This window comes from Pristiophorus japonicus, chromosome 1 (genome assembly GCF_044704955.1).
Source record: "Pristiophorus japonicus isolate sPriJap1 chromosome 1, sPriJap1.hap1, whole genome shotgun sequence".
In the NCBI taxonomy this organism is placed as follows: Eukaryota; Metazoa; Chordata; class Chondrichthyes; family Pristiophoridae; genus Pristiophorus; species Pristiophorus japonicus.
This window is the reverse complement of record NC_091977.1, coordinates 28,905,794-28,932,348: the sequence shown is the minus strand read 5'-3', so window position 1 is coordinate 28,932,348 and position 26,555 is coordinate 28,905,794. Positions and strand designations below refer to the sequence as shown.

At 46.5% G+C, this 26,555-nt stretch overlaps 1 protein-coding gene across 1 annotated transcript in view; it reads left to right on the top strand.

The window, feature by feature from the left end:
* The window catches only part of glra3 (glycine receptor, alpha 3), a 280,830-nt gene extending 254,637 nt beyond the window's left edge, over positions 1-26,193 (top strand). Inside the window, exon 10 of the mRNA XM_070896552.1 lies at positions 25,918-26,193. Within this exon, the coding sequence (XP_070752653.1) occupies positions 25,918-26,193 (276 nt within the window). The remainder of the gene's footprint in view (positions 1-25,917) is intronic.
* The last annotated feature ends 362 nt before the right edge of the window (positions 26,194-26,555 follow it).

The following is a 26,555-nucleotide window of genomic DNA, read 5'->3' as shown; positions in this document are numbered from 1 at the left end:
GATGCGTTGGAAAAATTAACTTAAAAAACTGCGCACTAAAAATGCATTCAAGGAAACATTTCTCCAACACCAGCCCCTTTCTCTTTGGGGATTAAACTGTTCTTTGCTCTCGTTTTCTCTAATGCTTCACTCACAGATTGTAAGCTTCTTCAAGCAACCCAGCATTTTCTGTAATCCTTGCTTTTGAAGTCATTAGTCTGGTGCATGATTTTAAAAAAAACCCACACTGACACATTAATACAGCATTTGGTGAATGCCCAAAGGTATATAACACGAGGTTCAGGTCATGTTCTGAAGGTCCACGTTCCATGCCTGGTAGCTGGATGATTCTCATTAGTAGTGATGGGGCGTCTCTATTCATTCAAATCAAAGCCCACTTCATCGCTGCTTGCTCCCAGGCAGCTGTTGTGTGGTCTCTGACAGATGTTGAGTTGTCGAGTGTTGACGGTAAGTACAGGCCTTACGTTGACCTCACCTATTGGCTGAGCATTTATCAATTGGAAGCAAGAGATTTGGCAGGAGACCAGGAAGAACAATTCTTGATTCAAATATTGTTCGAAGCATTGTTATATTTTTTTGGTGATATTTTTTCCGCTCTCTCTCGCTCTCGCTTCCTCTCTTTCTTTAGGTCTCCTGTTGCCACCAGCCTTCCTTCATCCTGTTTCTTATCACAGGCAGGAATGTACGAAGCTTTGCTGCCTTGTGGCCGCCAACACATGGGGCTCAATTTTCCCCAAAGCTTTTTTTTGGCATACTTGAAGAGTTACTCCTGTTTTTTCAGGCCCAAGTACGCCAAAAAGAATCGTCTCGGTGCAAATGCGGGTGTGGGTGAGTTGGTTAGTTCTTCACTGGGCTGCTGGGCAGCTGGCCTTGCCAGGCTGCTGGGGATGGTGAGTTCGGCTTTGTGGTCAACCATGATGTCAGTTGCCACTTGTGTGTGTGTTGGAGGGTCAAAGTTGGTGGTGTCTTCTTCGGGTTGTTCGTAGCTGTTGGTGAACCGCAATTTGATTAGGTCCAAATGTTTTCTGTACGTTAGTCCATTGGCCAATTTGACCTGAAACACCCTATTCCCCTCTTTGGCTGTGACCGTGCCAGTGAGACATTTGGGACCATGTCCATAATTGAGTACAAACACAGGATCATTGATCTCACTATCGCGTGACAAATTTGCGCGGTCATGGTGCACACTTTGTTGATGCCGCCTGCCCTCCACGTGATGATGGAGATTAGGGTGGACAAGAGAGAGCCTTGTTTTGAATGCCCTTTTCATGAGCAGCTCGGCTGGGTAACTCCGGTGAGTGAGTGGGGTCTGGTGCAGTAGCTGAGCAGCACTCGGGACAGCTCGTCTGCAGGGAGCCTTCCGACACGCGTTTCAAGCTTTGCTGCCTGTTCTGCCTGGCCGTTGGATGCGGGCTTGAATGGGGCAGATGTGACGTGCTTGATCCCATCACGGGTCGTGAATTCCTTGAATCAGCACTGGTGAAACATGGCCTATTGTCGCTGACTAGGACATCAGGCAGGCCGTGCGTGGCAAACATGGCTCGTAGGCTTTCAATAGTGGACGTGCTTACAGACATTATCGCACATTCAATCCCTTTTGAGTAAGCATCCACAACAACCAAAAACATTTTGCCCAGAAATGGGCCCACATAGTCCACTTGGATCCTCAACCACGGTTTGGAGGACCACGACCACAAACTTAGCGGTGCCTCTCTGGGTGCATTGCTCAGCTGAGAGCTAGTGTTGCACTGGCGCACGCATGACTCTAAATCTGAGTCGATGCCAGGCCACCACACATGGGATCTGGCTATGGCTTTCATCGTTACAATGCCTGGATGGGTGCTGTGCAGTTCACAAATGAACATATCTCTGCCTTTCTTGAGCACACAAAAGACAGTCCGCCTGCAGGGATATTTCGTCTTTGCGCCTGTGGAACGGCTTAATCGCTTCCTGCATCTCCGCTGGGATGCTGGGCCAGCTCCCATGCAGGACACAGTTTTTTACCAAGGACAGTAAAGGATCCTGGCTGGTCCAGGTCCTGATCTGGTGGGCCGTAACGGGGGACTTTTTGTTTTCGAATGCATCCATTACCATAAGCAAGTCCGCTGGCTGTGCCATTTCCACCCCAGTGGTGGGCAATGGTAGCCGACTGAGAGCATCTGCGCAGTTCTCTGTGCCCGGTCTGTGGCGGATTACATAGTTGTATGCCAACAGCGTGAGCGCCCATCTTTGGATGTGGGCAGAGGCATTGGTGTTAATGCCTTTGATCTCAGAGAACAGCGATATGAGCGGCTTGTGGTCAGTTTCAAGCTCAAACTTGAGGCCAAATAAGTAATGGTGCATTTTTTTTACCCCGCAAATGCATGCCAGAGCCTCCTTTTCAATCATGCTGTAGGCCCTTTCGGCCTTGGACAAACTCCTGGACGCATAAGCGACCGGTTGCAAGATCTCCGATTCGTTAATCTGTTGTAACACACACCCGACCCCGTATGACAACACATCGCAAGCTAGCACTAATCTTTCACAAGGATCATGCAGGACAAGCAGTTTGTTTGAACACAACAGATTTTTGGCTTTCTTAAAGGCAGCCTCCTATGAATTCCCCCATACCCAGTCGTCTCCCTTGCGCAGGAGCGCATGTAGGGGTTCTAGCAGGGTGCCCCATACCCAGGTAGGAAATGACCAAAATAGTTAAGGAGTCCCAGGAACGACCACAGTTCTGAGGTCTCGGCGCGTTCTTGATGGCCTCCGTCTTGGCGTCGGTGGGCCTGATGCTGTCTGCTGCGATTCTTCTTCCCAAGAACTCGACCTCCTGTGCCAAGAAAGCACACTTCGAGCGTTTCAACCTGAGCCCCACGCGATCCAACTGACTAGGAACCCTCTTCCAGGTTCTTCAGGTGCTCAATGGTGTCCCGACCTGTAACCAGTATGTTGTCCTGGAAAACCACAGTGCGAGGAACCGACTTTAGCAGACTCTACATGTTCCATTGGAAGAGTGCCACGGCTGACCAAATCCCGAACGGGTACCTGTTATAGATGAACAGACCTTTGTGCGTGTTGATGCAGGTGAGGTCTTTCGAAGACTTCTCCAGCTCCTGGGTCATGTAGGCCGAGGTCAGGTCCAGCTTGGTGAACGTCTTCCCTCCAGCCAGGGTCGCAAATAAGTCGTCTGCCTTGGGTAGCGGGTACTGGTCCTGTAGCGAAAAACGGTTAATCGTTACTTTATAGTCCCCACAAATTCTGAACGTGGTGTCCTCTTTAAATACCGGGACAATCGGACTGGCCCAGTCGTTGAATTCCAACGGTGCGATGATGCCTTCTCGCTGCAGCCTGTCCAGCTCAATTTCCACTTTCTCACGCATCATGTATGGTACCTCCCATGCCTTGTGGTGGATGGGTCGCATACTGGGAACCAAATGGATCTGCACTTTCACCCCCGAGAAGCTTCCAATGCCTGGCTCGAACAACGATGGAAACCTGCTCAGAACCTGGGCACATGAGGCGTCATCGATGGACGAAAGCGCTCGGATGTCGTCCCAGTTCCAGCGGATTTTTCCCAGCCAGCTTCTGCCAAACAATGTGGGGCCATCCCCTGGCAGAATCCACAGCGGGAGTTTGTGTACTGCTCCATCGTAGGAGACTTTGACTTCTGCATTGTCAATTATAGGGATTAGTTCCTTGGTGTAAGTCCTTAGTTTGGTGTGAATGGGGCTGAGCTTGGGCCTGTGTGCCTTCTTTCCCCACAGCCTGTCAAAGGCCTTTTTACTCATTGCACCCATGTCCAGTTCCATCGATACTGAAATTCTGTTCAGTTCAACTTTCAACATTATTGGTGGACATTTCGTGGTGAATGTGTGTACCACGTACATTTCTGTCTCCTCGGTACGACTCTCCAATTCAGCCTGATCCACAGTGGATCGATCCTCCTCTGCAACATGGTGGTTTGCACGGTTTGCAGTGTTTGCAGCTCGTCTGCACACTCGCTGAAGGTGTCCCATTGTTCTGCAACCGTTGCACGCATACTGCTTGAAGCGGCATTGATGGGGCCGATGATCGCCTCCACAGTGCCAACAGGGTGTTAACCGCCTTGCATTAACGATTGATGGCGGACTCTGGGTCATCTGAAGTCGGGCAGCAGTAGCCGGCGTGCACATTCTGCCATGTATATTTCTGCTCGTAAACGATGTTACTTTGTGCACAGTACTGGACAAACCTTCTTTACTCTGCAAAATATGTTTGGTGTTGTCTCTGGTGGACATGAATGCCTGGACTATCGTTATGTCTTTACTTCGATTGGCGGTTTTAACAGTCAACAGTTTGCGAAGGATTGCCTCATGGCCAGTGCCCAGTACAAAAAAATCTCTAAGCATTTGTTCCAGGAATCACTCAAATTCGCAATGTCCTGCGAGGCACCTTAGTTCGGCGACATAGCTCGCCACTTCCTGGCCCTCTGACCGTTGACATGTGCAGAACCGATATCTCGCCATCCAACGCTTTTCTTAGGATTTAGGTATACTCTCGGACCAGCGTACACAATTCTTCATAGGATTTAGCTGTTGGTTTTGCCGGAGCTAGGAGATTCTTCATGAGGTCATAGGTTGTTGCCCACAGACAGTTAGGAGGAGTGGATTTCGTTTGGTAGCGTTCTCGTCCCCTTCCAGCTCGTTTGCCACAAAGTATTGGTCGAGTCTCTCCACGAAGGCCTCCCAATCATCCCCTTCTGAGAACTTCTCCAGGATACCAACTGTTCTTTGCATTTTTGCGCGGTTGTTCGTTACCTCGTCGCCAATTGATACGTTCATAATAAAGGATGAAACTGAGTACTGAGTCCAATGAGCAAATGTGACCTTAGCTCCTTTAATAAGATTCCAGAGTGCAGATACCTTGTGGGTGGCCTGCTTATATACCGTGCTCCAAAGGGATGCTGGGATTCCTTGGGACTCCAACAGGTAGGCCCTCTGGTGGTAATGTAATACAGGTTATAAGGAGTTAAATAAATAATGGCATCAATTAAAAACACATTAAAATACATTGCAGCAATCTAGCTCCAATTATTAAATTCCCTCCCCTCTCCCCCCCCCCCACCCACGCCCCCCACCACCCCAGCCACCTCCCGATGCCGGTGCCGATCGCCGCCCCTATCCCAGGCCGAAGGGCTTGCCGGTCTGCTTCCCTAGCCTGTCCCAAGCCGTGAGTAGCTTGCCGGTCCCGCTCCCCTGCCTCGAGCCTTTGCCGAAGGGCTTGCCGGTCTGCTTCCCTAGCCCGACCTTGGCCCTGAGTCGCCTCCCGGTCCAACCCCCCACACTTAGCCCAGGCCGAGTGGCGTCCTGGTCTGCTCCCCTGCCCCTAGCCCAGGCCGAGTGGCCTCCCGGTCTGCTCCCCTGCCCTAGCCCAGGCCGAATGGCCTCCTCCCTCCCGGTCCCCGCACCTAACTATACTGAAAGAGGCTTCCCCGCCGCCCCCCACCCCCCGACTCTTACCTCTCCTGCTGCTGCTGTCCGGGCTGCACTTACCTGCGCCGATATCCTTAACTCTCCAGAAGGTTTTTCTGCAGAGGCCACATATGTAGCCTAACTGGAGTAACTCTGAGCTGGTCAAACTTGCTTAACTGGTCAGAATTGATGCGGGTGGCAGGTTACGACCCCTTTTGGCTGAAGAAAAAGTGCCTAAAAAAAATCATAACTAACTGAGTTACACTGGTGCAAATTGATTGGGGAAACTGTGTTTTTTAAACTTCGGCCAAAAAAAAGCAGCTTGCTCAAAAAAATACCGCCACAAATCACTGGGGAAAATTGAGCCCATTGACTCAGATTCTTCTTATATTTCTCACCGTGAATTTGGTGCATGAGCGCTGTAGTGCCGGCTATTAGCGAGGAAACTCGATTGTAAGTGATTTGCGTCGCATTTTGTGCTTAAAAAAAAATCACTGCACGCAAGCTCCCTCACTCCACTTGGCCACCAACCGCCTATTGAAACCCTCTGCCACTCATTTCCATTGCTCTGCACCCCCATCCAATACCGCAGCTGACACACCTTTCCTGCAATAACGCCATCAATGCGTGGGCATAGATTTAAGCTCACAGATGCAGCACAGGATCCCGTCCTCTCATTTCAACGTATCTGAGAAGTTTACATAAGAACATAAGAGCACCGAAAGTCCCCATTTGTTTTGAACTGGATATCTATAATTTGTAAATACATTAGCGTGTTTTTTTTTTAACTCTCTCACCGAGTCATAGAATCCCAGAATCATAGAAAAATTCCGACATAGAAGGAGGATATTCGGCCCATCATGTCCACGCTGGCCAACCAAGAGCTATCCAGCCTAATGCCACTTTCTAGCTCTTGGCCTGTAGCCCTGTAGATTACGGCTCTTTAAGTGCACATCCAAGTACTTTTTAAATGTGGTGTCGCTTTCTGCCTCTTCTACCTTTCAGGCAGTGAGTTCTCGACTCCCACCACCCTCTGGCTGAAGAAATTCTACCTCATCTCCCCTCTAATCCTTCTACCAATGAAATCTATGCCCCCTGATTATTGACCTCTCAGCTAAAGGAAATAGTTGCTTCCTATTCACTCGATCCAGGCCCCTCATAATTTTATACACCTCAATTAAATCTTCCCTCAGTCTCCTTTGTTCCAAGGAAAACAAACCCAGCCTATCCTATCTTTCCTTATAACTAAAGTTTTCCAGTCCTGGCAACCTCCTCGCAAACCTTCTCTGCACCCTTTCTAGTGCTCTATACGTTGCTACGGTACTGTCACTGCACATGATATCTTTCATACACCCTCCATCCACGTGTTCAGAATGACTAGGCAGCGGGTATGGGCTATCCAATGGGCATGTCTCTAAGGAGGATGATGAGCCCAAAAGGCTACGATCCTCAGGCATCATAGCAGATGAAACCAGCCCACTCGCTGTTCCCCTCCCGCCCCCTCTCCCCACCCAGAGAGTTTGCATACAAAGGCCATACCAAGGCCTTTCTGAGGAGCTGTGCGCCAGGTCTCCAAGGAAGCTATCGGCCACCTGTCTGACATTAAAACCTCAGCCACACTCAATGTCCCGCAGAGCGATGAAGGTCACCATGGCCCTGAATTTTTATGGCTCCAGATCCATCCCATCAAACACTGGAGACCAGTGCATCTCTGTAATCTCCTCCAGCCCTACAGCCCTCCGACATCTCCACACTCCTCCAATTCTGGCCGCTTACTCAAGCCCAATTTCCATCGCCCCACCAGTGGCGGCTGTGCCTTCAGCTGCTGAGGCCCTAAACTCTGGAACCCTCTCCCTAAATCTTTCTGCCTTTCTCTCTCATCTCCTTTAAGACACTCCATAAAGCCTACCTCGTGAACCAAGCTTTTGGTCACTAGTTCTAACATCTCTTTATGTGGCTCGGTATAATACTCCTGTGATGCACCTTGGAACATTTTACTACATTAAAGGTGTTATATAAACAGAAAGAAAAGAAGGAAAGTCTTGGATTTATATCGCGCCTTTCATGGCCATCGGATGTCTCAAGGTGCTTTACAGCCAATGAAGTACTTTTGGAGTGTAGTCACAGTTGTGATGTGGGTTGCAAGTTGATGTTGTAATATCACCAGCGAAGCATTCCTATTGGGATTAGCATTCGGCCGGTGAGAGATTCCCCTTGTTCTGGAGGACACCTGACTTCTGCAAGCATAGCGTGACCCACGCAGAGCAGAGAGACAGAGCCATTCAATTCTACAGGCTTGTTGGCTTCCTTAGGGTGCAGGGGGAGCTATCAATCCACGTGACTCAGAAGGCGCCAACTCGGAACCCGCTGCCACACTTCGACAGGGAAGGGGGAATCCCGTTCGATGAACGCGCAGACTGTCTGGGCTGCCCAGCGCAACGCATTCATCCTGCGGGACCCGACCATCCCACAGCTATTCAGGGAGGAGAGCTGAATCGACGGGTGGAACCTGGTGGACAAGGCCCTCACCCGGTTGGCATGGTTTGCTGACGCCATTCCATGTGACCTACGATGAAACAGAGGAGCGGTACAGTCGGGCCGACACAGGGACCAGGCCGGATGCTGGGGAGAACTGGAGGGCGTCTGACATCGCTCACCCATCACCTCTGTGCTCCTTGACCTACATTGGCTTCTGGTTAAGCAATGCCTCGATTTCAAAATTATCATTCTTATTTTCAAATCCCTCTATGGCCTCGCCTCTCTATATCTCTGTAATCTCCTCCAGCCCGATAAATTCTCCCTCCCCCCCCACCCTCGAGATGTCTGCGCCCCTCTAATTCTGCCCTCTTGAGCATCCCTGATTGTAATTGCTCCACCATTGGTGGCCGTGCTTTCTGTTACAAAGGCCCCAAGCTCTGGAATTCCCTGCCGAAGCCTCTCCGCATCTCTTTCCTCCATCAAGACGCTCCTTAAAACATACCTCTTTGACCAAGCTTTTGGTCACCTGCGTTAATTTCTACTTATGTGGCTCGATGTCAAATTTGTTATCTCATATGACGTTAAAGGCGCTATATAAACACAAGTTGTTATTGTTGTTGTACCTGGCTAAGTCAGAGGATATCTTACAGTTACACGCCAGAGAGAGTGGCAATAAAATAACTTTGGCCTGCTCTGCACTTGGCTTTACAGGAAGGGCTCAGTCTGGACTTAACTGGCGAGGAGGCCATTGCAGCAGAAGATTCTGAGATCCAGGCTGTGGAAGCTATGGGTGATATCCGTTCAGAAGTATTGTTGCTTGAAGCTGCCAGGACTGTCAGAGGGAAGCTCGCTACAGCAGTGTTCAGCTGCTGATTGCCTCCAGCCTAGACTGTTGCTTGCCCACCTTCTGCCTCCCACTTTGCCAATATAGATTATCTGAAACCAACAGCCACCCAAGCAAACAACATCACATCGGCCCATGTTGTCCCAACGTGACTATGCCAGCTATCACCACCTGAGTAAATAACCTGCATCTAATGAGTGCTCCCTTTCCTGCATGATTGTGATCTCCATGATTAACAAATCACTTTCAAGCTGACTATATTAATGGCAAAATACAAACCAGGCTCCATAAAACAGTATAAATGGATGTTGTGCCTGAATAAAGAAATGGTCAAAAACAAAGAAAGAAAGACTTGCATTTATATAGCGCCTGTTACAAACTCAGGACATCTCAAAATGCTTTACAGCCAATGGAGTACTTTTGCAGTGTAGTCACTGTTGTAATGCAGCAGCCAATTTGCACACAGCAAGCTCCCACAAACAGCAATGTGATGCTGACCAGATCATCTGTTTTTGTTGTGTTGATTGAGGAATAAATATTGGCCAGGACACCGGGGATAACTCCTCTGCTCTTCTTCGAAATAATGCTATGGGATCTGTTACATCCACACTGAGAGAGCAGGCGGGGCCTCGGTTTAACGTCTCATCCCAAAGACTTAGCACTGCACTGGAGTGTCAGCCTAGAAATAGTGCTTAAGTCTCTGGAGTGCGACTTGAACTCACAATCTTCTGATTCAGAGACGAGAGTGCTACCCACGGCTGATACGTATGAGCAAATGAAAAATTAGAGTCAAAAACAACCCTCTGGTCCATCCAGTCTGTCCCACGCAGTTGTGCATCAAAATGCATACTTCCCACCCCAACCAGAGCCATGTAATCTCCTGGGTCAGGCAAGAAACCAAATAAAAACCCAGGCCAATTAGGGAAAGAAATGTGGATAATTCCTCTCTGACCCCCTTAATCCTCCATCAATAACTCAGAACAGATTAAGCGCACAGTTAACTGTCAGACAATGTACAATGCAGCCTCCATGTATAACTATGAGCAAATGAAGTGCACTTTAACCTTGACGAGATCAATGGTTAAATACAACCTGCAGGGTTATGGACCTAGAGCTGGTAATTGGGATTGGACTGGATGATCTTTTGTTGGATGGAACAGATATAATGGTAAGTACTGCAGGGAATAGAATACAGCCAGGGTGATCTCCTGGACTAGTTTCAATCGCCTGGATGGGTTGGAGAGGAATTTTCCCAGATTTTTTTCTCCCTAAATTGGCCTGGGTTTTTATCTGGTTTTTGCCTCTCCCAGGAGATCCCATGGCTCCGATTGGTGTGAAGTGTGGAATGCTTCAGTGTAAGGGGTGTCGCAATTGTGGTGAGGCGGACTGGTTGGGCTGGGTGCTCTTTGCCTTTCCGTCATTGTTCATAGGTTAATATGTAACCTTTAGGGCTGCTGACCAAGGGCCGTGTGGCTCTTTGTCGGCCGGCACGGACACGATGGGCCAGAATTGCCTCCTTTGGGCTGTAAATTTCTATGTTTCTATCAACCAGTCAACCTACTGTGTCTTTAAACCATTGCTTAGACATGCCTTCCTATCAGCTATTCTAGTGTACCATCTAACGGCTCCACGTGAGTCAGTAAGGTGGGAAGTGGTGGGCTCCTCATGGGCTGGTTTTCGACTCACGGCAGCTGGGTGCTGTCATGGGGCGGCTGCTGGCTGCAGCTGTGGGGGAGCTCCTTGGCAGCCTGGTCTCTCCGGCCAGATTCCATGGGCATGGTGCTCTGAGGGGCAAGGCCAGAGTCCTGGAATGGGCTGCTGTCCCAAGAGATCGCATCATCAGGCACTTGGATGGCAACCACAGCCCCTTCCATTTGATCCTGGATCTGTGGACCCCGCTCATCCGCTGTGATGGCAGCCACCAATCGCAAACCCCGGGAGCCCTTGAGCCACTGAATTAGCCAAGGACTGGAAGACACGATTAAATGTGCCCCCCAATATGTCCCCTAATGTCACCAAAGTTTTAGTTATGCTGCTATGGAGCTGAAATAAAAAAGAAAGAAAGACTTGGATTTATTTCATGACCGCCGGACGTCTCAAAATGCTTTACAGCCAATGAAGTACTTTTGGAGTGTAGTCACTGTTGTAATATAGGAAACGCGGCAGCCAACTTGCGCACAGCAAGCCCCCACAAACAGCAATGTAATAATGAACAGATAATATGTTTTTTTATTATGTTGATTGAGGGATAAATACTGGTCAGAACACCGGGGATAACTCCCCTGCTCTTCTTCGAAATAGTGCCACGGGATCTTTTACATCCACCTGAGAGAGCAGACAAGGCCTCGGTTTAATGTCTCATCTGAAAGATATCACCTCCGACAGTGCTGCACTCCCTCAGCACGGCACTGGTCAGCCTATGTGCTCACTTGAACCCACAACCTTCTGATTCAGAGGTGAGTGTGCCGCCCACTGAGCCACAGCTGAGGTTGGTCCATGGCCGCCCCTTACCTGTGGACCTACTGCAGTCCGGAATGTGACAGCCAATACTCTCTGTATTGGCTCCTGCAAAGCAGACAATGCCTCCATCGTGTTGCCGCCAACACAGCCATGGACTCCGCAACCTCACCGGTGAGATGCTGCAACTCATGGGCGATCGTCTCCAGGGCACTCAGGTCCTGCTACATGCATCTTTTGAGGTGCCTGAGTCCATGAGGCCTAGGTCCCAGTCACTGGCTTGCCTTCTACCCAGTCTTGGTGGAGAAGTGGCCAAATCTCCCACACTTGCCACTCTTCCAGGTCCTCTGCTGCTTTGCGTCGCACCCGGTGAGCTTTTCTGGATCCAGATAACTGGGTCACCCCCCGCCCCCTCCGCCCCCAACATTTCCTCTCTCCCCCGCCCGCCCCGGCCCCTGATGTAAGTCTCTGCACCTGTGACTAGAACAGATGGGACGAGTGATGCACCTGGGGTGGTGGGTGGGGTGGGGTGTCGCCTTTATGTTCTCAAGGATGCCACGCTCTCAGAGGAGCACAGAAGTGTAGAGTCCATGGTCTTCAGGTTCCTTCTCATCATCCTCTTCATGTAGGCCTTCTGAAAGGTGCAGGGCCAGGCCACCTTCCTCTCCATCTGAAGTTGCTGCCCCTCCTCCTCAATTGCTCCCTGCTGCTACCTTGGATGCGCAGGAAAAAAAAAACGATTGACCACGTCACCCTGGGGATGCAGTATATATTGAGAAGAGGGTGGCAGGCCGGCTGTGTGTATCGGTGCGGAGCGCTGCCACGGAGAGACAATAGGAGCTTGAGTACCGTATATACTCGCGTATCCTGCGATCTCGAGTATCATGCGACCCCTAAATTTTCGTCCCCAAAACATGATTTTACCATATATCTCATGTATCATGCGAGTCACTTTTTTGAGATCGAATACAGACCTTAACATGAAACATCGAGTGGATTCTGCTGCGAAAGCTGTTCGCGAATCGAACACCGATACAGCAATCGTTCCAGCTGGCTTGACTAGCGTCGTTCAGCCACAGCCTCTACTGTGTTTGGGAGTTGTGGGTGGTGGAGGTCGGGTCGCCGGGGGGGTGGGGGGGGGGTGAAGAGGAGGTCGGGTTGGGTCACCGGGGGGAAGCGGAGGTCGGGTTGCCGGGTGGGGGGGGAGTTGGGGGAGCGGAGGTCGGGTCGCCGGGGTAGGGAGAGCGGGGGTCAGGTCGGATCCGGTCCGGTCTCTTTCCTCCCCCCCCCCCCCGACCTCCGCGACTCTCTCTCCCCCCCCGACCTCCGCGACTCTCTCTCATCCCCCCCGATACAGTACAAGCGACAATAGAGGCTGCAATCCAGCCAGGAGATACCTGCCGAGATTCAGCGTGGATACGGTCTGCTTAACAGACTAACAGCCTAATCTTGGCCAGCACTTCACACCCGTAAATTTTGTATCTCGCGTATCATGCGACCCCCCAAATTTAGGTTACAATTTAGGTCTTCAAAAGTCGCATGATACGCGAGTATATACGGTAAGTATCTGGCTGTGGCCAGATGACACCTACTTTAGTGTGTTGACTGTCACAGCCCAGGAGCTGAATGGCATTTACTTCAAAAAGTGGGGAGGGGGGGTTATCAGGTTTGTGGATGGCAAACCTTCCGCCTACACCCCCGCCCCACCCCAACATCCGGTAGATTGCTTCTTATGGGCACTGTGTGCCATTGGGTCCTGCAAAGGGAAAAGACAATGTAGGAGAGGCTTGTAGTTGATCACTGTGCATCAAGCGTCATTGCAGAAGGTGTGTGCGAGAAGTACTGGTGTGAGCGGGCACGATAGGTGCAGTTTAAATTTTACATTTCCATTGGCTTCAATGGAAATGGCAATCGGGCTGATTTTAAAAGGAGCGTTGTCGCCTGTTTGTACTGCTGCCCGGGACTCATTTCAATCCCATTGACCCATGGTCGTGGTCTTTAAAGGGTTAAATGTTCATTGCTGAGGGCAGTGGGAGGGACACCCAGTTTCGCATTGGCCACCATATCAAACACCTGTGAAAATGTGGATAAACTACAGCACCCAGCAGATCACAAGATCGGTTTGGCCCATTTAAGAACATAAGAAATAGGAGCAGGAGATGGCCATTTGGCCCCTCAAGTCTGCTCCGCCATTCAATAAGATCATGGCTGATCTGATCATGGACTCTGCTCCACTTCCCTGCCCGCTCCCCATAACCCTTTATTCCCTTATCACTCAAAAATCTGTCTATCTCCGCCTTAAATATATTCAATGATCCAGCCTCCACAGCTCTCTGGGGCAGAGAATTCCATAGATTTACAACCCTCTGAGAGAAGAAATTCCTTCTCATCTCAGTTTTAAATGAGCGGCCCCTTATTCTAAGTTTCCCCTATGAGTGGAAATATCCTCCCTGCATCCACCTTGTCGAGCCCCCTCATTATCTAATAAGTTTCAATAAGGTCACATCCTGCCATCTTTTCCTCCAGCATCCAGCTTCCTTGAATGAACCTTGTCAATGCAGCCAGAAAAGAAACTCCCAGCTTTAGCGGAACGTCCATTACCGTGTCTAGCGTCATTTTCATGTTCTCGGCGTTATCTATGAACCTCTCTTCTCAAAACTGAAAGATGTGCAATAATAGGCGTTTTGTGAAGGTGCATGTCTGCTGGAATCAAATAAATCTTCTCTGATTCTTAGAATCTGTGAAATAGGTTCAGTATTCCTCAGCAAATTATTCGTCTGTTTGCTCCGACAATTTGTCTCTATTCTGTTCTGACCTGGAATGAAATTGGGGGGCCCTGCAATGACACTGTGGGGCACTAATGCACAGAACCCATACTGTGTGCAGCAGAAATTCCTCTCTCTGATATTTTTAGGCAAGGCATTAACCAGTTTGAGATGTGAGTGGTTTCACTCCTCTGCTTAAATAGCAGGCAGAAGAATTCCAGATGAGCGGGTTGTACGTTGATGTGCGAATGCCCCACGTCATTATTTTCAGGGCCTACATCTTCATGTCGATGTATTAACTGATTGTGAAAATTGCTGGAAGGCATTTATGTAAATAAAATAATTGCGTATCGAGTGTTACCCATCAAATAGCCTTGGAAAAAATGCAGTTTGAAAGAGAGAAAGACTTGGATTTATATAGCGCCTATCATGACCAGCGGACGCCACAAAGCGCTTTACAGCCAATGAAGTATTTTTGGAGTGTAGTCACTGTTGTAATGTGGGAAACACGGCAGCCAACTTGTGCACAGCAAATGCCCACAAACAGCAAAGTCATGATGACCAGATTATCTGTTTTTGTTATGTTGATTGAGGGATAAATATTGGCCAGGATACCGTGGATAACTCCTCTGCTCTTCTTCGAAATTGTGCCATGGGATCTTTCACGTCCACCTGAGAGGGCAGATGGGGCCTCGGTTTAGCGTCTCATCTGAAAGACGGCATCTCCGACAGTGAAGCACTCCCTCAGCACTGCACTGGAGTGTCAGCCTAGATTTATGTGCTCAAGTTCCTGGAGTGGGACTTGAACCCACAACCTTCTGATTCAGAGGCAAGCGTGCTACCCACTGAACCACGGCTGACACTGTTTGAATGTAAAAACAATATTAATTTTATAATGTCACCATGTACAGTCTCTTTCGAGAAACAGGATCGATTGGAAAGTACAGGCAATAATTCTTGTACACTTTTGCTGTGATTGGTTAAATAAGAAAGTTTAGAGTTATTGTGAGGTGAACTTTGGTAGTTAATTAATTAATGAGTTGAGAATTAAACTGTTGATTCTGCACTATCGGCTGGGAGCCTCAGTCAATGGGAGCGCCAGGCAGAGAATCAAGGCAACAATATCCGACCCACTTTCCCATTGAGCACGGCTCTCCTCTGGGAGAGCCAAGTCGCTCCTTAAATATTCAGGTGATCAGCAGAAGGCGACATAAGAAAAATCTTTTTTAAGCATAGAGTGGTTATGATCTGGAATGCACTGCCTGAAAGGGTGGTGGTGGTCGACTCAATCATGGCTTTCAAAAGGGAATTGGATTAGTACCTGAAAGAAAAAAATGTGTTTGAACTATGGGACTGGCTGAGGTGCTCTTGCAAAGCGCCGGCATGGGCTCGACGGACCGAATGGCCTCCTTCCGTGCAGTAATCATTCTATGATTCTTTCAGATCATTAGGTTACAGGTTTTGGATCCGATTGTATTGCTGGCATATTTTGATCAGAAACTCTGTGCACTGGGAGGGAAAGGGAGGTGGCTGAGTACTTTGGAATTTATTCATCAACCCAGCTTTCTCTCATCCTCTCCCGAAAGTGCTACCGGTTTATGGTTCCACAGGCATTAACAGAATCTCAGCAGCTCGCCCAAGTAGCAGTCCTTTGAGTTTGAGCTGAGAGAGTGATGTGCTCGCAAATTATTCCTCCATGGGCGGGCATCACAGCCTAGCTTTATTTTTAATTCGTTCTCGGCATATAGATGTCGGTGGCAAGGCTGGCATTTATTGCCCATCCCTAGTTGCCCTCGAGAAGGTGGTGGTGAGCCGCTTCCTGGAACTGCTGCACTCCATGTGTTGAAGGTGCTCCCACAATGCTGTTTGGTACGGAGTTCCAGGATTTTGACGCAGCGACGATGAAGGAACAGCGATACATTTCCAAGTCGGGATGGGGCGTGACTTGGTGAGGAACTTGGAGGCGATGGTGTTCGCCTTGTCCATCTTGGTGGCAGGGGTCGTGGGTTTCGGAGGTGCTGTCAAAGAAGCTTGATAAGATTTGCACTCAAAGCTCTTTACAGCAGGGGTGATCGGGAGTGAGAACCCCAGCTAATTTTACCTCTCTCTAAATCGGGGGTCTTAAAGCCGGTTCTAAGGGCCCCAACTTGCACCCGAGGACAAAGCATTGATCAGGCTGAGTCTTTATGCTTCAGTACCATATGGGGTATTACCCACTGAGTCCTCAGGGACACTGACACATTTGGATTCTACCCTTTTATCTGCACATTTCTCTGGTTCCAATGATAAGATGGGGGTGGGGGCAGGGAGGGACGACATAACCTTAAAGTTAGAGCTCAGCCATTCAGGGCTGATGTAAGGAAGCAACTCATCACAAAAAGGGGAGTGGAAATCTGGAACTCTACCTACATAATCTGTGGATGCTGGAGGACACGAGGAAATTTCAAAACTGGGATTGGTAGATTTTCGTTAGGCAAGGATATTAAGTGTTATGGAACCAAGGCAGGTATTGTATCCAATTCCGGGCACCAAACTTCAGGATGTGAAGGCTTTGGAGAGGATACAGAATAGAGTTCCTAGAATGGTTCCAGGGATAAGGGATTACAGTTACATGGATAGACTAGAGATGCTGGGGTTGTTCTCCTTGGAGCAGAGAAGGCTAAGCGGAGATTTAATAGAGGTGTTTAAAATCATGAAGGGTTTAGATAGAGTAAATGAAGAGAAACTGATCCTAATGGCTGAAGAGTCAATAACCAGAGGACACAGAGTTAAGGTGATTGCAAAAGAACCAGAGGCGACATGAGGAAAAACCTTTTTACGCAAGGAGTGGTTAGGATTTGGAATGCACTGCCTGACGGGGTGGTGGATACAGATTCAATAGTAGCTTTCTAAAGGGAATTGGATAAATACTTGACGGAGAAAAAGTTGCAGGAATATGGGGAAAGAGCTGGGAACTGGTACTAACTGGATTGCTCTTCGAAAGGACTGATGGGCTGAATGGCCTCCTTCAGTTCTGTAATAAACTATTCTAAAGTAGATAAACCAATGCCAGTAAAATCAACCTATACTTCTGCCAATATTACCAAGCAGACTCACAGGTATAACTCTGTGAGAACTGTTCAGTAGTGTCAAACAATTATTGTTCTTTGCGCAGGACTCTGCACCAGCCATTTGGCTGGCAATGGGATTTTGTTTTACAATTCTTCATGGGTCCTGAAATTATGCTGTGGGATACTCGCAAACAAATGCATAATACATTTGTTGGAAATTCCTCTCTCCACTACTTTAGCAAAGTTGTTGAGCCTTTTCCTTTAAATAATTAACTCTTCCCATCAAATAGCACAGAAAGGAATTTTAGACAAATTCGGGAGGGGTAGTGGGGGTCGGCGGGGAAGGCGGGGATAACTTGCATCTTCAGCACGGATGGAAAACTGTTGGCTTTTGTACGATTTTTCTCCTTAAGTCTTTTTAGGCTCAGACATTGACGCAAGCCAATTCTCTCATTAAAATTTAGCAATGTTTTTTGCGAATGTGTGGTTTCGGTTATCAAACAGTTAATCAAATGGAGCGTTTCAGCGCTCAAGAGGGAGGATTGCTCAGACCCGTGCTCTACGAATGGTTTGCTTCTTGACGTCTTCTGTCTTCTCAGGTGGTATTTTCTCACTGCCATCTGCAGTCCTGATGACGACCAAACAGCCTCTTTATCGTCACCTTTTACTGCACTCTGTTCACATTGTATGGCCTCAGCAACAGCTTAATCCGACTTAACAGCGAAATTGAGTAGCATGGGCCTATACTCTCTGGAGTTTAGAAGAATGAATGGTGATCTCATTGAAACAAAGATTCTGAAGGGGATTGACAGGGTAGATGCTGAGAGGATGTTTCCCCCTGGCTGGAGAGTCTAGAACCAGGGGTCACAGTCTCAGAATAAGGGGGCGGCCATTTAAGACTGAGATGAGGAGGAATTTCTTCATTCAGAGGGTTGTGATTCTTTGGAATTCTCTACCCAAAGTCAGATGCTCAGTCATTGAATATATTCAAGGCTGAGATAAATAGATTTTTGAACTGATGGGGAATCAATGGTTATGGAGATTGAGCGAGAAAGTGGAGTTGAGGTCGATAATCAGCCATGATCTTATTGAATGGCGGAGCAGGCTCGAGGGGACGTATATCCTACACCTGCTCTGAATTCTTATGTTCTTATGTTAACAGAGCTAAATACGAAAAACAGATGTAAATAGAACTGTTGAATACTTTCACTTGTCCTGATTGCCTTTTTCCCTTCATTATCTCTTCCCTCACATTCTATCTCTCTTCTATGTATTATTGTTTTGAATTTTACCTAATCTCTGATGAATATATTCTCGTCTAACTATTCTGTTTTCTTTCAATGTTTTGCTTTCCCCTCCATCTCCCCTGAAGACACACTGACTCCTCACTGGCACACGGTTCCATCGGCACCCTGATCATTTTTCATAACCATGCCTCACTAGTGATGTTCGATAGGTCAGTCAACCACAGGAGAGCATCACGTCTGAGCTGGTGCTGCCTTCACACATTCATTGCCAGCATGAAGCAGCAGTTGAACTCTGGCTGATTTTCTACACCCATCCCCGCGCCCCACCCCCAACCCCACCCTCTGCCCTTCAGTCCTTCAGAATCGAGGAAGACTTGCTTCCACTCTAAAAATGAGTCCTTAGGTGGCTGAACAGTCCCACCTAATCCAGGAACACCAACACCAATTGATAGATCTTGGGATACTAAGGAAACCAAGGGATATGGGGATAGTGCACAAACGGTTGAGTTGAGATCGGAGATCAGCCATGATCTCATTGAATGGTGGAGCAGGCTTGAGGGGCCAAATCGCCTACTCCCGCTCCTAGTTCTTATGTTCTTATGTTCTTAATTGTAAGACCTCTGATGAGGGTATCAGGGAACTCAGCACTGGCAGGAAGAACCTGAGCCATTCTAGTGTGCATGGAACAAAGGAGCACGAGGAGGGCATTCAGCCCCTTGAACCTGTTCCATCATTGAGTCAGATCACGGCTGATTCGTACCTCAACGCCATTTACCCGTCTTGGTTCCATATCCCTTGATGCCCTTCCCCAACCAAAATTTATCAATTCAGTCTAGATTCAATAGACCGCCAGCACCCACAGTCTTTTATGTAAGAAAATTACAAATTTCTTCTAACCATTATGTGAAAAAAAAACACTTCCTGATTTCTTTCCTAAAAACATCATAGCTTTAATTGTAAAATTATGCCCCTTGTTCTGGGTTCCCCCAGCAGAACAAATCCCTGTATCTGCCCTATCGCATCCCCGTTGTCATTTTAATCACCCACCTCAACTGTCAAAACTCAAGACAATACAAGCCAAGTTTATGCAAGCGGTCACTATAATGTAACCCTTTTAGCCCGGCATGGCTCAGCCTAAACTCCCTGAGCCATCGGGGGAAGATCGCACTGTTTTTTTTCTTACTTTTCTTTCTAAAGTTGTTGGGTCCTCTGCTCTGTTCTGAAGCTGGGACGCACATGGCAATGATTCGTTGAGAATCAACTAGCAAGTTGATTGGCGGAACTCCAAAGACTGATTTAATCTGTGTCGTGGATGCCATTAAGCCAATATTTGATCTCTTCTTTTTCGCGTCAAATCGCGAAGAGCTGGAAAGGTATCTCAAGCAACAGAAGCTCAATCCCGCATGGATGGGATTGTGACTGCAACACCTTTAAGAGTTAAACCAAACTTTTTTGGTCCTCTTTGAGAGTGGCCATGTTGTAATCGCATCTATAAGGAGGAAGTACAAGCACTAGAGGCAAACTGTACATTAATGTAACACTGTAAAGAAGATCAGATTTGGCATCTCGGAGCTGTTAACTTGAATTCTTCTATCTACTTCATATTTTTTGGCGATTCTCCTGCTTATCGAGGTGAGTTTCTGACAGTGCCGGGGAATTAAGCCTTTTTTCACTTTTGGTGCATTGAGCACTCCCAGGTCAGATGTAGTAGCGGTAAGTACAAGGTTAAATTTTCCTTTACTCGATCCTCAAATTGGGCTTTAACCCCACTCCCAGATGGTGCAACTTTACTGCCCCAGTGTGAATCTATCCTATTTCCCAACACTAGCCATCCTTATGGCCTCTGACTGAGATTTCCCATCGGCACTGAATTCTAATCAGTTCATGAAGATTACTCAGCCAGTAGAATTCCACAGAATTTGACAGCACAGAAACAGGCTAGTCAGACCAACTGGTCTAATGCCAGTGTTTATGCTCAACACAAGCCTCCTCCCACCCTACCTCATCTCACCCTATCAGCATAACAGTCTAAGGAACTGGATTTCATAGCTGTTTTTACACTTCAAACTAAGGGGATTTAAATTGTAATTGCTGCTAGACTTCTTCATTTTACTGAGTTCTGATTTCAATAACAAAAATGGAATGGTCACAGTCCCATTGTTTTACCCCCTGCACTGTCTAACAACCTGCAATGTGGTAGAGTATGGATTAGTAAAAATTTAATGTGTCATTCCCCCTATTTTTTTCAGTGATCGTTCATACCTGTTAAGTGAACTGTGTATAAAAATCTCTCGGGGCCTGCTCCAATCTTAAATTAATCAGTCAGGGCAGATCTTCAAATATGAATACATTGACAGTAAGAAGCCAAGAAATGTCTCAAAGACCCTGACTTTGCACAAAATATTAAGAGACTCCCGGAGAAGGTAGCTAATGCGGAAATAAAAACAGAAAATGCTAGAAACACTCAGCGGGTCAGACAGCATCTGTGGAGAGAGAAACAAGTCGATGACCCTTTGTCAGAATGGTCGTCCAACGAAAGGTCATCGACCTGAAATGTTAACTCTGTTTCTCTCTCCACAGACGCTGCCTGATCTGCTGAGTATTTCCTGCACTTTCTGTTTTTATTTCAGATTTCCAACATTGTGCAATATTTTGCTTTTGTATTAGTTAATTTGGGGTCACGTGGCACCTTTTCAAAGAGAGCTGGATCGATATCTGTTGAGTCGGGGGGGTTCTGGGTTCTCGAGGGTGAGCTTTAGTGATGGGTCAGTAGCAGGTGATGCGGGAGCTGTGGGCGGGAGACTCCATGTTAGAATAATTCAGCACCTGTTTTGGATAGAGGGGGCTTGAAGAGCTAAATGGCCTTTACGCATTTTTGATTTTCTTGAGTTCTTATGCAAAATAAATGAATGAACCCTTCTGTTAAAATAGTGAAACGGTCACACAACACACTAAGCATTTGTATGCTGATATCAAATATTCACACCAACAAGCTAAGCATTTGCATGCTGAATTCAAACAATATAATTTTAAGTCCGAATTCTGTTTTATCTTCAAAAAGTAATTAGATGTTGGAATTAGAGAGCAATCTAAGATGAGTCACACGCAATCTAAAATGTTATTTCTACTCATTTAATTATTTCTATTTTAAAATATGTAGCATAAATTTGAAACTAAAAGCTCGCTCAAAGACTTCCTAGTTCTGAATGAATTTTTTTCCCCCTCATTGCGTCTCTCCGTGTTTGGAAGATTTTATTTGGGATCACTAGAGGGCGCTGTAGCTTTCTCCGAGATCAATATAACCAAAAGAGGCAGCAAGCAGCTCCCTAAAATCTAAGGCCGATTAAAAAAAAAAATCACTCAGTGTGGAAAAAGTGCTCGAATTTGCAGTCATCGGTAAATATAGTTAGAACCCTGCATTGGGGCCAACTTTTTTTTTGATGACAGGAGAGGTACCTTAGAATTGTGTCTGATTTAAGGAGCAAAATATGAGATTTTTACCCAATGTGAACTATGTGGTGCACCCCCTGTGTCACTTGTTCTGTATTTGTCGCTGTTGAATGTCTCAATGTCAATAATAACTCATTTTATACTATCAAATCGTTTTGCTATCTCACTGGAACTCTGCCGATTTTGCATGGGCTGTTCGATTTGTGTGACTGTTGTTACTGATTTCATGCAAAATTTGCAGTTGCTTCCAAGTTGAAAGTGCTTTTGTATAGAGTATGGTTCAGTGTGCTGTGATCAGTAACATAACAGGACTTGGCATCAATTCTGACAAATATTATAAGAATCCTGTTGATACAACAATCATTAAAATCAAAACAGGTAGTTCTCTTAAAATAATTTTAATTAGAACATAAGAATTAGGAGCAGGAGTAAGCCATTCAGCCCTTTGAGCCTGCTCCACCATTCAGTAGATCATGGCTGATCTATCTCAACTCCACCTTCCCACCCAATCACCATATCCCTTGGTTCCATTAGTAGCCGAGAATCTATCACTCTCTGTCTTGAATATACTCAACGACTGAGCCTCCACAGCCCTCTGGGGTCGAGAATTCCAAAGATTCACAACCTCCTGAGTGAAGAAGTTTCTCCTCATCTCAATCCTAAATGGCCGACCCCTTATTCTGTCACTGTGACCCCATGTTCTCGACTCCCCAGCCAGGGGAAACATCCTCCCTGCATCTACCCTGTCAAGCCCCTTGAGAATTTTGTATGTTTCAATGAGATCATCTCTCGTTCTTCTAAGCTCTAGGGGATATAGGCCTAGTCTAATTCTTCCCCTTATATAAAGTACTCTTTTGTCCCACATCAGACTCATTTTAATTTTAGTTAGCATCAATACAATCATTTCTGGTGAGCTTAAATCAACATAGAGCTGTTGCCATTAGGTCTGGGCAACAAAGCCTCTGGAAATGTGAACAGTGAATCATCTGTGTGGAAAGGACTTTTGGGTTGAAATCGCACTGTGAGATAATGATATCTTCGCAATAATTTTTTTTGTCTGTTATTTTAAAGAACCTGTTGATATCAAGAAGTTAAAATAACTTAGAATTCATAATTCATGGGGATGTGTTAACGCATTCACTATTATATCGCACTGCTGGATTTCAACCTCCACATCATTGCTTTCCCCCTCCACCCTATCCATTTATTTATCTCCCTTTACACCCTGTTTGTGCCAGAAACCATTCTCAATGCAAGAGGGCAGACAGTTCATCTCCCCCTGCCCACTCTGTAACTGGATGGTAGGAGGTACACAAGAGTATTGTTAGGTCATAGAAACATAGAAACATATTCATCAAACTCTTCCCCTCCCTCCGTAATGACTTGGCCTGATCAGCACAGTCATAGAATCATAGAATAGATACAGCACGGAAGAAGGCATTCGGTGCTTCGAACCTGTGCCGACTCTCAGCTAGTCTCACTCCCCCGCCCCTTCCCCGTAGCCCTGCGAATGTTTTTCCTTCTGATACTGATCCAACTCCCTTTTGAAAGATAAGATTGGGTCTGCATCCACCACCCTTTCAGTCAGTGCATTCCATGATCTTAACCACTCACTGCGTAAAAAACATTTTTCTTACGTCACCTTTGGTTCTTTTGCCAATCACCTTAAATCTGTGTCCTCTGGTTCTCGACCCTTCCGCCAATGGGAACAGTTTCTCTATATCTACTCTGTCCAGACCCCTCATGATTTTGAACACCTCTATCAAATCTCCTCTCAATCTTCACTGCTCCAAGGAGAACAAACCCAGCTTCTCCAGTTTATCAACGTAACTGAAGTCCCTCATTCCTTGAATCATCTGGATGATATCTGTGGATATTCCTCATGCCATCTTGTGATGTAGCAGAACGATGTAATAAACCACTGCATAGAATTTACAGCACAGAAACAGACCATTGGGCCCAACTGGTCCGTGTCAGTGTTTATGCTCCACACGAGCCTCCTCCCACCTTACTTCATCTCACCCCATCAGCATATCATTCTATTCCTTTCTCCCTCATGTGCTTATCTAGCTTCCCCTTAAGTGCATCTATGCTATTCGCCTCAACTACTGCACGTAGTAGCATGTCCCACATTTTCACTGGGTAAAGAAATTTCTCATGAATTCCTTATTGCATTTATTAGTGACTATCTTATATTTAGGATCCCCTAGTTTTGGACTCCCCCCACAAGTGCAATCGAACCCCTTCATAATTTTAGAGACCTCAAATAGGTCACTCCTCAGTCATCCCTTTTCCAGAGAAAAGAGCTCCAGCTGTCTTTAATATCCAACTGCACCAACATTTGGAAGTAATCTCGATAGCTCGGTGATTATTTGTTTCTCTTTGTGAACTATCATAGCCCTCGGGGCCTGTTAAATTGATTAAATGGCCCACATGTATATAGCACCAGGAAGGAGCCTGATTTGACCCCTGGTCTGTGCTGAGTTTAGCCAGGACGATATGAAGACTGGCCAATGGGCAAACTGTCATGGGACTGTCACTGCCTTGGAACCAGTAAACTTGAATGAGTTGGTGCCATCAGGAGATAAATGGAAGTTAAAATTAAAGGGGGAGAAAAGAGATACCTGCACTATTTAGAAATGACAAAAACCTACTTCAACTCTACAGGATATTAGATTTAGGAATAATCTGTTATCAATATCGCAGTGCCTTGTAGATTTGCCTAATAATCCTGATTATTAATTAAATCTGTTCATTTTTTTTTTAAATCACATATAACAAGAATCTGCAAACTTGGTTACAATCAAGGCAAGACAGATGGCTAATCTGTATCTAAACTCCAACTACCCGCCTTGGTTCCATCTCCATCAATACCCTTGCCTAACAAAAAGTTATCAATCTCAGTGTTGAAATTTTCAGTTGACCCAGCCTCAACAACATTGGGGAAGAGATTTCATGATTTTCATTATCCTTTGGGTGAAGAAGTGCTTCCTGACATCATCCCTGAAAGGCATAGCTTGGATTTTAAGGTTATGCCCCATCGTGTTTCTCTAGTGGCTGTTAAACATCCTCGATGAAATGAGTCTCAGGCCAGTGCTGGAGTGCCTTATAACATGGCTCCGTAGGCACTACTTGCCAGTCTCACTCAAGAGAGGTTATATGAGTGTATCTAAAGAACATAAGAACATAAGAAATAGTAGCAGGAGTAGGCTACACGGCCCCTCGAGCCTGCTCCACCATTCAGTAAGATCATAGCTGATCTTCAACCTCAACTCCACCTTCCCGTCCGATTTCCATATCCCTTGATTCCCCTAGACTCCAAAAACCTATCTATCTCAGCCTTGAATATATTCAGAGACTCAGCATCCATAGCCCTCTGGGGCAGAAAATTCCAAAGATTCACAACCTTCTGAGTGAAGAAATTCCTCCTCATCTCTGTCTTAAATGGCCGACCCTTTATCCTGAGATTGTGCCCCTTAGTTCTCGCCTCTCCAGCCACTCTACTAAAGTAGGCGAGATGAAAATGCTGTGCAGTTGGGAGATACTCTTCTCTGTCTGGGTTTTAGGTGCATTTTCAGGGTAATGTCTACATTGCATCTGAACTGTGCTGTACCTAGCCTTGGGAATCATTTTCCTCATTTAGCAATGAATTTTTCACAGGGTTTCATCTGTATTGAGTGTAAATACACTCAAGAAATTTGGAAAAAATCAATATTTCATCTGCTTGTTAAGATTGTCTGGTGCCCATCTAACCGCTGTCTAATATTGAGGTTACTGAACAAATCCGACGGAACAAATATAATAAACATTATCAAAGGTTAAATGGAATATAAACCCACGCCCCCCTTAAAATAAAGTGAAATATGCCATTGAGAAAAATGATGGAAAATAAAATGAAGATTACGGACCAGAAGAGCAAACATGACAGGAAAGTGTACTTTGCAAGAATACAGTGGCTAAATGACTCGTGCATATTATACATTACAGGCTTTAACATGGGGGGAAAATGTTCCACAGTTTGTATTGTCGATGGACTGAATTGCAAATGAAATATGAATATATTATTTGGATATTTCTGCATTTCGGTTGGGGAAGAAAAATTAGCTTAGAATTGTAGAATTGTGGCCGCAATGATGTTGTTCTTGTTGCACACTGCTATCTGCAGTTAACTTTAACACTTTGCTATCTTCACAGGACGATGAGGTGAGAGAAAGCCGCTTCAGCTTCACGGCATATGGGGAGGGTCCTTGCCTACAAGTGAAAGGCGGAGTCACTGCCAAAGGGGCAATCAATACATCCCAGTCTGCACCAAAAAGCCACGACGACATGAGGAAACTCTTCGTTGACAGAGCCAAGAAGATCGACACCGTAGCCCGAGCTGGTTTCCCTTTAGCCTTTTTAATTTTCAATATTTTTTATTGGGTCATCTACAAAATCCTGAGACACGAGGACATGCACCAACAGCAATAGTTGTCGGTCTCAACCAGCCATCATTTACAGCATATGTCAGTAACAAAAGTAACATTGCAAGGAATCCTAGTCTGATAAGGTGGTCATATTAGGCCAGAATTCATCTTTAATGCACCGAACAGTGATATTGGATGGTCTATGCAAATCTAAACAGGAACCCAAATGAATAACAGTAAATTAGTTGTCCAATGCTTCCTGCATTTTTCACATCGCACAGAGTACTCGGGAAGGGATTTCTCACATAGGTGAAAATGTGATTGATAAAGTGAAATACTTTGCAAGGGGTGTCGCAGTTGTGTGGGGCGGACTGGTTGGGCCGGATGCTCTGTACCTTTCCACCATTGTTTATTGTTCATAAGTTT